At 34.5% G+C, this 14126-nt stretch overlaps 1 protein-coding gene across 18 annotated transcripts in view; it reads right to left on the reverse strand.

The window, feature by feature from the left end:
• The window catches only part of RIMS2 (regulating synaptic membrane exocytosis 2), a 451752-nt gene that overhangs the window by 159832 nt on the left and 277794 nt on the right, over nucleotides 1-14126 (reverse strand). For all 18 annotated transcript variants that reach the window (XM_030495413.1, XM_030495423.1, XM_030495280.1 and 15 more), the window contains 2 exons: nucleotides 12158-12226; nucleotides 3933-4089 (listed from right to left, as the gene is read on the reverse strand). In XM_030495413.1, the coding sequence (XP_030351273.1) occupies nucleotides 3933-4089; nucleotides 12158-12226 (226 nt within the window). The remainder of the gene's footprint in view (nucleotides 1-3932; nucleotides 4090-12157; nucleotides 12227-14126) is intronic.

A 14126-nucleotide genomic window follows, 5' to 3' on the forward strand; every position in this document is an offset into this window, starting at 1 on the left:
TTTCTAGCCAAAACGTAAATCATGAGAAGGAAATAACAGTAATAACATCTTATTACTGTAAAGAATTTTCCATGAGCTCTTGAGTTCAGCTATACTATAAAGATGTAAACTGTAGTAAGACACAGTGAGGACTTCTGGCTGTTATGGTAGAGTGCAGCCTGCTGGAAACATTGTCATCTGAATTAAACAACAGATGCTTGTTTTGCACTGGAAATGTTATTCTGTAATCTCATTAGCACACAATCTGAAAGAGATGAAATTGTTTAATTAGGTATAAGTGGCACACATAGTGCGGGGTTCATTAAAAGGCACCAATCACCTTTTGTACTATTTGAGAGCAAAGCTTTGCCCATTGATTGCTTTGCTCAGTTTAACTATTAGTGCCTACTGATACGCACTAACTTCACCTTTTCTGGTCTGTAAAACAAATTCACAATAAGAAGATAGAAAGACAACAGATAACCGTAATAATTATTGGATAATTAAAACATAATTGTTTTGTACAGATTTAAAATTAACAGTTTGGATGCTTCCCTCCACATAAATTCAAATTCTAGATGAATAAATTCTTCTGCCTCCTGTCCTTTCCTGCAGTTTTCCCTAATTTGGGCCCTAGGGTTTCTTTTAACTTTTATATCATTCAGTTTCTTTGTCCTTCCTTGTCACTGTCTGCCCTTTTGGTACCTATCATCCTTATCCTTTGTCATTTGCCAGTCCCTGATTAGTGTTAACCTGTAGGAGTATCCTTCACTGTTGCTGCTATGCTGCTGTCTATTTCTGCATGTAAGTGCTATGAAGATGTTGCACTACACATAAAATTTTGCTTTCAGCTCTACTTCATTTCTCATACAGCATTTCTTCACTCTGGCTTTCATGAAGCCAAATATAAAGTTTACTCTAGCTAGTAAACTTTATATTTGCTATATTAGACCTAACTGTAATTTGTCTACCTTCTATTCTGCAACTCTTTTCTCTAACTTCTCTGTACGTGTTTTAACCGCTTTTTTTACATCAAAATGATAGAAAACCCAGTATAGCCTTTACTCTGCCATTGGACTCTTTCATGTATATTTTATATCTGAAACTGACATTGACAGGGCTCCTCTGCTGTTCTTTCTTAACTTCCTTACTTTTCCCAACAACCAATTCTTATTGCTTCTTTCTGAATTCTAGTTTCTGTCTGACTCTTTTCCTCAAGGTCTCTTTTCATTCAGGTTTAAAATTTTTTTTTTGCTGTATGTAGTATTATCATCTTATTTTACTCTTCATTTAAATATTTCTCAAGCTGTCTCTTCTTTGCAAAACTTCACATAGATCTGACCTTTGCTGTCTGCCCACACAATCAAAACTGCTGTCTAAGCTCTGATTATAAGTTTTAGTCCTGAAAATTCAGTACCATCCTGTCTACTCAAATAATTTTCAGTAAGATTGTGTTATTAGCTTATTGTTCTAAATAAATAACTTATTCTTTAAATTTCTGTATTATATCAGATTCTGACTTCATGCTGTTTCTTAACATCCTACACAACTGTATTCTGCTTGAAAGTGTTGCTACTGTTTCAGTTCTGTTTCACTTTGCTAAGGATGATCACTTTGTCAGCCACTTTTACTATTTAAAAGAAAATTACATACTTCCTCCAACAAATCTTGTTCTATAAGAAAAGTTGCCTTCACAACATACGTCTTCACTCCTTTGGAACTTTCTTGCAGTTGTCAGAACATGTATGGAGCAACCAGATAACAGGTAAGCAGATGAAAAGTTGTAATTGCAGGTGGTGATGGTAGAGAATAATGATCATTCTACTAGGTTTACCACTCCATTTCAGCCTAGCCACTTTATATAATGACCTTCATCTTGTTTTTTCAAATGTACAGTCTTGGAAACACCTAAACATGTTGTTCAGTGCCTGCCACAGTCTAAACTCCGTTCTGATCTACAGAAAGAATAATAGTCCATTAAATATATTAGCTGAAATATTACAAGAGCAGTAACAATTTCTTGCCAGCTACTATGCAATGTGGCTTTGGTGGAGGTTATTAACAAAACCATTTGGTAGAAGGACTGAGAACTGCAAAATGGCTTCTAAAATGTAACAGCAACTTGTACTGCTATGCCCGAGAGCTCCTGCCTGCAGAGGGATCAATCAGTAGTTAGGAGGTCTCTGGGCATGCAGCATACTTACTGTAGTTAGAACATGTCTATAGAAGCACATGTATAAAAAACTCAACTAAACATGGTGAAAATATGATTAATAATGCTTACAGTTTTGCTGAGTACACTAGATTTTGATTAGAATTTAAAAAAGACATTTCTGTAACCCAAGGATTATGCCTCTTTTCTACAAACTCTCAAGTTCTGGCAACCCAATTCTCTGAGCTCAAAAAGTACTCAAAGAAAGGATTTGATGTGTAGGCAGGGAAATATTACATAAACAATGCATTTGATTGTGACATAGTAGGAAAAAAGATTAAATTTTTTTTCTGTAAGTAAGTTCAACATTATATTAAAAAATTTAGCATTAGGAAAGTCAGGAAATGAGAAACATTTCATATATGTAAAGAAACACAAAACTGCAAGAAAATTATAAGAAGGTTTTTCACTGATGTTAAAAAAGTGTTAATGACGAAGCGCTTGGGTAAAAGTTCTACCCAAAGTGCACACAGCATGCACCCACACACAAAACCACAAACACAAACACATAGAAAGAGCTTTTGCTCACATTGATGTCTACATCCAAGACAAATAACACCAGGAGATTTAGCATATGCAATTACTGAGACTGAAATCAGCGTTGTATAAATTAGAACAGGCCCCTTTGTGTCTATTGTTTATGCCTCATTTAAAGTCAGGTTGTATTTATATATGATTTTAGATTTCAAGTAGAAACTTACAATTCTTGCCTGTTAGATATCTGTGATCAGATGGGATAATTTGGGATCCTAATACCTCACTAATGCAAAAGGATATCATTTAGTCTGTCTGTTAGAGGATATGGTAAGTAAACACCCAAGTAAGAAAGAGAACACAAAGTCAAGAGAATTTTAAGCTAACAAAAAGAAAAAAAGTAACAGAAAGAAAAGCAGAACACAAGAGAATCAGAATAGCTGTAGAAGCAAGGGATAGACACATGTACCTGACAGGAAATAGTGGATACCAGATCTTCTGTATTAAATGGGAACTGTGAACATTATGGGCAAAGAAAATAACTTCCCCTTTTATTCCAGCTGAATTACACCAGCTGGAAACCTACCCATACACAGTGACAAAAATGCTGGAAAACAGGCTTCATTTCACTTTACATGTATTCTTCTGTTTTGTCTTAAGAAAGCTTATCCATACAGCAAAATTCTTAATTATGGCTTAAACAGTGTATTCAGTTGAGTGGCTAGCAGTTGGAAGAAATGGCCTAATCTTTGTTTCACACGACATAGTCATCAGAAGCCTTCTAAGATCAGGAGTTGACATTTTTCAGTAGAAAATTGTATATGTGTCAATTTATTCTTGATGTTTTAAAAGTTAAAAATAGTAGAAAGTAAGCTACTAAGGGCAGAAAGTATGGCTCTGCCAGAACATTAATTCTACACAGACAAAAGGGTTGAAAACAACCACTGACAAATGAACGCTAAGAAAATGTCAAACTTTCACATTCTATACAACGCGGCACCTTCTAAATAGCTCTTGAAAATAAAAATCTGGAGAAATATTTTTCTTTCCTTAGATTGGAATGTACTGGTTTTCTATGAAAAATAAGACATAATTAAGCAAACTTTTGCACATCAGTATCATGTAAGAAAACATCATTGGCTTTACGTAATTTCATTGGACCTAACTAAATTATTGCCATTTTGAAAGTCTGGAGATTTTTTCCAGTATTGTTACAGGATTGATACCACTTAAATTTATATACCTGCACAGTTAAATAACAGTTTACCTTTGTGGGGGAGGGACACTGGGAGACCACGATCTAGTCCGTCCTATACTATCTCCACGGTGAGGGGACCCTGATCGAGAGCAATGATTAGATGACATAACTTGTTCTGGCACTGATAGCGTTGAACTTTGAAGATCTCTCCCATTATGTCGATAATCTAAAAAGAAATGCAAGTATTCAATGAATCTGAAAATGCAATTTTCTAATTTCCTACCATATGTGTAGTGAAAGCATGATAAAAGATGGAATTCAATCAAGAATGTTTTTATGTCTTCTTTTTTTTTCAATAAAAAATACATAAAGTTGATTCCTGTTTTATGCTTAATTCAAGTACAGCTATAGTTTCTACAGTTATGCTTTGAAGTATAGAAATAGGTTGCCATGCATCAAATGGCATTTGTAACAATAAAAATATCTGAATTTATCATTTATTTGTGGTCAATATTAATTATAAAATTAATAAAGCTTACTTTTTTTCTTAGAATAATATACAAAATTGATTAATTAAAACTGCATTGCAATGATTGTGCATAATATGCTTCAAACAGAAATGTCCACAACTAAAAACTAATCCAAAGTTCAGTTTAAAGATTTGGTATATGAAGCTATTATGGGATTGAATACAGAGTTTGGGTTCAAGAAAGATTTGTATTTCAGAAACAATTAAAGTAACAATAACTCAATGATGACGTCAGATTTCGCTCACAGTTCTGAACTTAAAAAAAATGATTCCTTCACAAATATATGAGCTAAGGCCACACAGACACCTGCTTACATCCTGGACCTAATCTTGAATGAGGATAATAGTTACAATAGCTTAAAAGGCTAATACATGGACATTTTATGTAGGCTTTTAAGAAAATCTTTTTTAAAAAGCTGGATGCATTAGTGACTGTCTGCATCCAATTTCAAAAACTGAATTCACTGTCCCACTCTGCAAAAAAAAGATGCCATATACACAGCAATTTCAAAGAACTTCCAACAAATTTTATGAGGATCAAATTAATACAGCATGAAAAGAAAACTAAGAACTACAAATCTTAATCTGATTATAATGTTTTGGAGAAATAGGTCTTCAGGCAGCTCCCAGTGGCTATGACAACTGATATAAATGACTTTTTGTTCTGAAGAGAGTAGCCAAGTAAAGAATATTTAGAGAGATCCACCTGGCACTGGAAAAATTCTGGCTCATAAAACTGTAGTTCTTTTCCCATGAGAATCTTCTGGGAATCCAAGAGTATTTAGTCTTCTACTCCAGATTGTTCTTAGCTTTCTCCCTAGAAAATGTTTGGCAAGCACCTAAGTAAAACCTCATTAATTCAGTCTATTTTATGGTTCCAAAAATGTTCAATATTTCCAACTGAGTATTTATATTCATTGTATGGGCTTAAGCCCAAGAATCTATATGTACCATTCTAATTCATACACAATTTCTTCCTCCTGTGTTTAGGTGTAAGCTGCTTTGTGTGTGTCTGTGTATGTGAATACAAGAGACCTGTGAGGAGCTTTGTAGGCCATTATCTGCCGCCCCAGAAAGAAAAATGCTATAAGCAATTCTGAGAGGTAAGGAGGCTGTGACCCCATGGGAAGCCTGTGCTGGAGCAGGCTCCTGGCAGGACCTGTAGCCGTGTGGAGAGAGGAGCCTGCGCTGGAGCAGGTTTGCTGGCAGGAGCTGTGACCCCATGGGGGATGCACGGTGGAACGGTCTGTTGCTGAAGGACTGCACCCCATGGAAGTGACCCACACTGGAGCAGTTCATGAAGAATTGCAACCTGTGGGAAGGACTCACATTGGAAAAGTTTGTGGACTGTCTTCTGTGGGAGGGACCCCATGCTGGAACAGGGGAAGAGTGTGAGGAGGAGGGAGTGGCAGAGACAATGTGTGATGAACTGAACACAACCTCCATTCCCCATCCCCCTGTGCCACTATGGGGGAGAAAGGAGAAAAAATCAGGAGTGACATTGAGCCTGGGAAGATGGGGAAGCTGTTTTAAGTTTAATTTTTTATTTCTCATTACCCTACTCTGATTTGATTGTTAATAAACTAAACTAATTTCCCCAAGTCAAGTCTGTTTTGCATGTGACAGAATTGGTGAGTGATCTCTCCCTGTTCTTGTCTCGACTCACGAGCTTTTTGTTATATTTTCTCTCTCTTGTCCAGCTGAGGAGGGCAGTGACAGAGTAGCTTTAGTGGGCACAAGTCATCCAGCCAGGGTCAACCCACCACACGCATAAGTGAATAGCAATTTATTATGAACTTATGTATAATGAAATAAAAAACATAATTTACTTTACAAATACACGACAATATTGTCTATTATTATCCAAAAATCCATATCTACAGATATAAAAACTACAGAGATAGTTCTTAGTATTCTGCATACACAGGGAGCATTTGTAGCATATGGCAATGTAAAACATACTGAAGAGCAGTAATATGAAGAACTGGGAAAATCCTTTTTAAAAAAAATCCTACATTTAAATCAGCAGTTTTATACAGTATTTGGTATGCACAGTCAAAGGGGAATGAGCAATAGCAGAAGGTATTCTACCTGAATGAACATAGTGAAGAGCAAGGAATTCAATTAAACAAACAGAAACAAAAACCTGCTCTGTCTAAAAAATTCGTAGAAATGAGAACTAGTAAATCAAAATAATTAAATTTATTAAGTTTGTATACATAAACAAATTAATGACTTTGAAAAAAAAAGCCTCCTCCAGCTCTACCTTGTTATTGCAGTTGATCACTTGCACATTATTGTTCCAATAAATCAAACTGTATGACTGTTTAATTAAAATGTCATGTATAATCCTGATCAAAAAATTTTTTACATTAAATTCGAAGCAGACATGCAATGCTTTCTGGTGACTAATACTGGTAGTGCTTCCTTATAATAATTTCAAAAGGCAGAAACTATCAGCACTCCTAATAATTTTGCATCAACAGAACTAGACATTAAGGTGTGTTCGAAGAAACAGATTAATATTATCTATGCTTTGCTGCCAGAAAATAACTTTGAAATGTATAATTAATTCAGTCAAAACAAAACCTACTATAATTATAAACAGGTCACACATTGAAAAGCAGCAGTTTCAGTAGGGCAAGCCACTACCATGCGTTAATTCCAAAGTCATCTTTAAAGTTTGCAAAGTTAATGTACCTCTCTGCCTTACTTCACACTACATATTTTCACTAGCTAGGAGTCAAATCAACATAGAACACTATGTGTTATCAAATTCTGCAGCTTTCAGGCACAAAATTACAGAAAATCACAAACCTCCAAATACGAGGTTCACATAAACAGCACCAAAATAACTCTAAAAGAAAAAAAAACAAACTGAAAAATACCAATGAAGATTTTAATTTAGATGTCTTGCTGCTTGATTGATTTGAGAGGAACTCTTTGTATGAAACTTGTTCTAGAAAAGCAGTATTAAAATTGACATTCATCACTGGCAAAATAATTTACTTGTTTCAGACACTGATGCTAAGTGACATTTTCTCCCCTTTGACATCTGTACTTGATTGAAGCTTCAGGTTTTCGCTTTATCAGATATTTAATTTTCAACACTCATGTCGTTGGGCTTAGAACAGAAACTAATTAAAAATACTTATATAATCAAATTGCAGAAATGCTTAACATACCAAGATTTCACATATGGGCACTTTGGAGACAGTTCAGTTCTCTAACACAAATGTACTCAGCTTCTATGGTGATTTGAATATCTAAATGCAGAATTTGGATGCCTTCTGAAAAAAGTTCTGACAGTAACTGATCGAATAAATTTAATTATTAATATCTGAATGGTCTACAAATTGAAGATACATTATGCATAGGTTTAGGGATTTTTTTTCATCAATGTATTATTCTACAAATAGGAAAAGAATGAATATATACTGAAAAGAACTAGAAAACATTACAGTAAGAACAACTGGTTACTTGCTGCATAGTAACCCAGGTCCTCAAGAGGTGTTTCTAACTCTTCTGCACCAGTGGTATACACGGACCCACTACACTTGAAACACTTGGTTATTAAAGCGTATGAAGAGCATTCCCACACAGTAATAAAATCACAGCTTGCTGAGTATTCAGTGCTGTCCACAGACCCAGTATCACATACAAAGCTTGAAAACAAACCACAGTTACTATACAGACAAGTACTTATTTAAGTACTCATCCATGTATATTTTCTCCTGTTCAGCAAGTCCCCCAAATTACCCTCCTCTTGACACTGCCGATAGGAATATATTAGTCCTTTCACAGAGCACTTCCTTCTTAGAAACGCTTGTGACCACATTTGTAACTCCTCCCAACTAGGTTTTCCCTTATATAAGAAGTATCCATCAAGAGTCTCTGATTGGAATGCAACTTCCTTGCAGCTTTCCATTATCTATTAAATGCCTTTGTCACTCTGTAGCTATTACGATCATGGTAGAACATGAATGAACACCCTGAGTTCGTATTTGCTTAACTTTACTCAAAGAAGGGAATTTGCAAGACACAGAGACACTAAGCTATTTTTTACTCAAGAAAGAACTCAAAAATAACAGATATTAGGGCAGGGCAATGGGTATCAACATAAAATAGAATAAAAAGCTGATCAGTGTTTGTGTCTGTAGTCACTGGGCATTAGGGGCACTAGATATTCGTATTTAGGGCTAGCTGGTTACCTACAACAAAATCCTTTATTTTAGTAGGGGTAGAAGTCATCCACTCTACGTACTAATGCTGTAAGCTGTCTTCCAATAGGCAGTTGATTTCAAGCTGTAACCAAAGTATTTGTGTGTTCTGTATCTGCTTTGAGCAGCAATCATCAACATGATCCAGGAATAAAAATTCAGTTCACATCATCAGCAAGTAGAGACAAGGACTTTTGTTTCCTCTGCAGGGAAGGCTGCAACATGACAGTGAAAGAATTCTTTTGAACAAAGGACTCCTCAGGTGTTTTGAGAAGTGAAACAAAAATGAATAATTGCTTTTCATTCTTCTTCAAAAATAGAATCAGTTTTGTAAGTTCCATAAGAATTTCTTCACTGGTTGTTTCTATTTTTTCTAATCTAATTGGCTCTAACTATTCTCTGAATAAATATCTTAATTGTATTCTTATTTGCTCCTGAAACATTTTGCTGTCTTTTGCATAATGAGGAAAGCTTATCACATGTTTTTCTTCTCAAGGCTGGATTCTGCATTCTTTTACTTGGAAAACCTCTTCTCTACAGAGACTTGCAGTGCAGTTTATGCAGAATTCACTGCCTTATACTCTTCCAGGATTTATCTGTTGAAACATATCTGAGATTAGAAGTGTGTCATAAAATGATGTAGTGCAGGTAAAATACTGGTGTAGAACTGAATTTTAAACATTAATATCTCACTTAATATTTAAGTCTTACAAAAATGGCAGGTGAGACTTTTTATGATTAAACAGTCCTGACAATACATGTTCCTTTGTTCAAAAAGTCAGACTCAGTAGGTTACTTGTACTCAGTAGGTTACAGCAGGTTCAACATAAACTATGAGGAAGTACCTGGAAAGAAAACTATTTAGAAATTATAGTTCATATTCATTGAACTTTGTTAACGGCAATGCCCATTCAACTTTGGTCAGTAGAAAGAAAAACAAACAAACAAACAAACAAAACACCCTGCTTTTCAGTGAATCGTATGTAGGATTACAATAACTTAAATGGTGTTTCGTAAAGTGCTCTGGAATTTTTCTAAAATCAATATAAAAATACTGTGTTGCTTTTCTCAGTAAGCACTGAGGGGCATGTGGAGATGTCGATGTGCTCCCACACAGAATTGCTGATGACAGACAACTTTATGAGGGCCAAAGTTTATTGTTCTGGACAGCAAAATGGATGCTTTAAGTGTTTGAAGGCTATGCAAAAGCAATTTAACAGACAAAACCAGAACTGCTAGTGCTTTTCCCTCTGCTATTCTGTGTTAACATTAAATCCAGTAGCTATGAGATATAATAGAGATTCTGTTCTAGTGCTTTTGATCCCAAGGTGAAATGAATGTATATTACATGTGAAAAGAATTATTTTAAAATCTTGTAAAAAATCACTTTTGTATACCTGTTTAAATACATAATACACTACAACCCTTTCTGACAGTAGCTTATGTAGAATACACATATAGACAAAAAGACACTGAAGTTTTTCAATTGGTTTCTCATCATTTTCTTAAAAACCTTTCCTGTTGATAGAAACAACATTCTCTTTTATAAGACTAAACTTTTTTAATCTTGTCTAAGCAGGGCAAGATTCAAGCCACCAGAAGAGATAGCTTTTATGAATAAATATTTTAACTTTTTGTAAAAATTAAAGAAAATAATAGTATAGGAAATAGACATAATTTCAGCATTTTATCATCAGGAAATTAAATTAGCAGATCATAAGTACCACAGCAGTGACAAAAATCAACTGCAGATGTATTAAAAATAGATGATGATACAAGGAACTGTAGCTTATAAAGTTTCCCCTGTTTACACAAATACATTAAAAAAATCTTGCTTACAGATGCACATTAAGAAAGATGTTCCATTGTTGCATTTCTACCTGTCACCAGCTTATCCAAAGACAAAGTCAAATGACATTATGGGACCAGTACCAGAGAAGCTATATAAAAAGGTATTGTGGAGAAAGAGGAAATCTCAGCTTCAATCAGGGACATGGCAAAGGCAGACACGATACATCTTTCAATGAACTACAAATAAATATATCATAAGATCAAGGAAGGTCCATGGATTTCATAGAACATTAGAATGGTTTGGGTTGAAAGGGACCTTTAAAGATAATCTAGTTCACTGCTGAATAAAAGTAAATTAAAGAGGAATCAAAAGAGAATTCTTGCTTTTCTTAAAGGTTTCTGGAGTTTAGTTTGAAAAAGTCCAATACTTTGAATGTGTTAATTTTATGGAAAGCATCACTGAGAGTACCTTGCAGATATCAGCAAACATACTTTACGTGATACAGTATTTATATGGCAGAAGGAAAAAGAGCAAAGTGAAGTGTCACGTTAAACAAAACCTGAAAATACAAATGAAAGAACTGGAGTAAGTAAGAAAGAAAGAAAACAAAGAGAGACAAATGGCTTCATGCAAAGAAGGTGTATATTTAAACGAAGATTGTGATGAGTCTGCAAATGAATAAGATAACCTTAAACAAGAGAAGGATGTGGATGATAAGACAAGGATAAATCAAAAGACTTGCAAACATACTGACAGCAGCACAAAAAAGAGAAAGGTAATTAATAAATAAATATTTCAAAACCAAAAGAACATCAAACTTTCCCACCCACACAGCCAGTCTGAATTAAAATGCAACTAAGGTGCAGAATTGTCAGCAGAAATCCAAAAGCTGAAAGATCTTAAAGGAACTAAAGGTACATCGAAAACTCAGGAAAGGGAAGTAGGCTCATTCACTGAGCTGTGAAGACCATCATTTTACAAGTTGTCAAAAGATGAACATATGAAATAATAAAATTTTAAATCCAGGTGTTCCACGAGAATCCAGATGATTCCTGCTGATTCAAGCATGTGGTAAAACTTCTGCAAAACTCATTACCCTTTTCCAGGACAATACAAGGAGTTCAGAATGGTGCCATACTGGTCTTTTCCAACCTAAATGATTCTATGATCCTAAATATATTCTCTGCTGTAGTCAGCAAAAGCATGTGACTGTCTGATTTTACTGTTTCTGTTATGATTACAGTATTATCTTTTCTCTTAGAAGAGGAGAAATATTCTTTCACATGACACCTTTATCACAAATACCCATTAAACTCCCAATTCCAATACTTCTTAGTAAAACAAATTATATGTTAAGATATTTCCCATCCTGACTTAAACATTCAGGTTTAAACAAACACTTTGGCAGTGTTGCTTCCACCATGAAGTTTTAAAGGATATATTAAACCCAAATGTCTGTTGAAAAAAATCAATAAACACTTCCTCACATATAATAAAAAAACCACTTTTGTACTATTTTTATCATTTTATAAGAGCAACAAGAAAATTCACACATTGATTTTTTTCCCCTCTGTTAGTAATTTTTGTGGTAAAATATGCATTAGCCATAATACTTATTTTGTGTCTGTTGGAAAAGTACATGCTTAATTTCCACTTATTTTTCACCAGAGAAACATTATAAAATTCATAATAATAAATTATATATAGGAATGATTTCTACTGAATATAGAAAAGGAAATTTAAATAATAATACCTGAAACAACACCGATTCCATCATCACAGTCATAATCAGAAACTTCGCTGTCACTGATTCTTTTGGACCCTGAATAAAAAAAGAATCCAAAATGTATTGTTTATCTTCCTGTAAATGAAAACTATCCTCAGCCAATAATACATAAATAAATGTAAGGATTTCATACTAGACAATGAAGCATTAATATAAGCATATAAGCGAAATTATTTTTGTTGTATTTTTGTAAATATATTGGTGTACCAACTATTTTCAGCTGTTTAATGTAACATATAATGAAATGCTGAAATACAGCTCAGCAACACTGCTTTTATGAAATACTTTCATATACTTTGTACCTATATTTATCCATTCCATATAGAAACTGGCATCACATTGTTCATCTTCAAAGTTTTCATATACAAGGTTCCATCCTTCCCTAAAGTCTTTGAATACCAGAAAATCTTAAAAACAGCAAAAATATTAAATTGAGGTAATATTTTCTTTAGGGTATTAGAGGACAAGAGGCAGCTTCACACATAAAGTGTGTCCTGAAAAATAAAATCTCTCTGTGATACCTTAGAGGAAGCAAACTACTAAACACCCTCTAAGAATACAGCTGTCAAAATGGGTAGAGATTAGGTGGCGAAAGCAGATTCCACATCCACAATTAGAGCCAAAATGTAGGTCACGTAGGACAAATATATATGTCAGTTTGTGTTTAGCTTAATTTTACTTATGTCTTCTGTGGCATCTTTTCAACAGCATTTGATTGCTGACATCAGGATTAAGCACTGACATGTGAATGATAATTATTCATTTACTTGTTTTAAATGTGAAAATCCCTGTCAGCAAGACAGTGTGTCTGTTCTAATTTTCTGGCCACTTAAAAACAGGTAACTAGAAGGTAGGAGTTTTAATATAATTGTCACCAAACCTTCAATCATGTGCAAGATTTTTTTACTCCTGCCACAGGATGGTTTATTCTGAAAAACATACACACGAAAATGCCAGTAAAAACTGTGAGTAAACCTAAAGAAGCCTAGGACAAAGCAGGATCCCTACCCTCCTTTCCCAATGGAAAACTGGGAGAATAAATACTAAGAGGATTTTTGCCCCCCCCCCCCAAAAAAATAAATTCTGTTTAAAGAAACATTAGACATTATTTGTATCATAAGAAATGCTGTTGTTTGTCAGACTGTCTAACATCTGCCTACCGACCAGGCAATAGTGGGAAGTCCTTCTTTAGCAGAAAGAGTGTGCTTACAAGATCTGTATGGAAAAAGGCTGCTGTTACATCCTTCTAGCTTTCAGCAGGCAGGGGTCCTGGCAACTGACACTTCTCCTAAGCCATCCCGTTTACCATAAGTCATTAATCAACCCATTCTCCACAAATTCATATTTCTTTTTGAGTCACAGTATTCTCTTGGCCTCTATAATACACTATGCTGGTAAATTCTGCAGTTTAATTCTGCATTATCTCGAACAGACTTCCCTCTGTATTATTTCTATTAAATTATTTCAGACAAAGCCCTCCAAGCTTTTGTGTTCTGAGAAACATGAAACAACATTCTGTACTCTCTGCAGTTACCTCTTTTTTTGAACTGAAATATCATTGTTTAGTTCCTTTGCATATGTAAACTGTTAGTATTTCTGATTGTTCCTGCTGTATTTGTATGTTTTCTTGTTCTTCTGTGCCTTCCATAATAAGTCAGAAGTGATTGCAGCAATCAAGATGTGGGTGTATGAACTCATAAACTAGACTGCAGACTATTTCTTTTTAGAAAAAAAATGCTCTGTTAAAAATTGTTCTACTAGAAAAGTGTGATATATGTTAATTATTGTTATTTAATTGCAGTAAGTTGGGGTTTTCCTCACAAACAGGAAATTAAAATGAGTACAAAGAAAGCCATGCTTTGGTTTCCTATGCCCTGAAATTCTTACATGGTTGAATTGTTAGTTCAATTTATTATAAAAGTTTAGAAACAGCCAT

This window comes from Strigops habroptila, chromosome 1, assembly GCF_004027225.2.
Source record: "Strigops habroptila isolate Jane chromosome 1, bStrHab1.2.pri, whole genome shotgun sequence".
NCBI lineage: Eukaryota > Metazoa > Chordata > Aves > Psittaciformes > Psittacidae > Strigops > Strigops habroptila.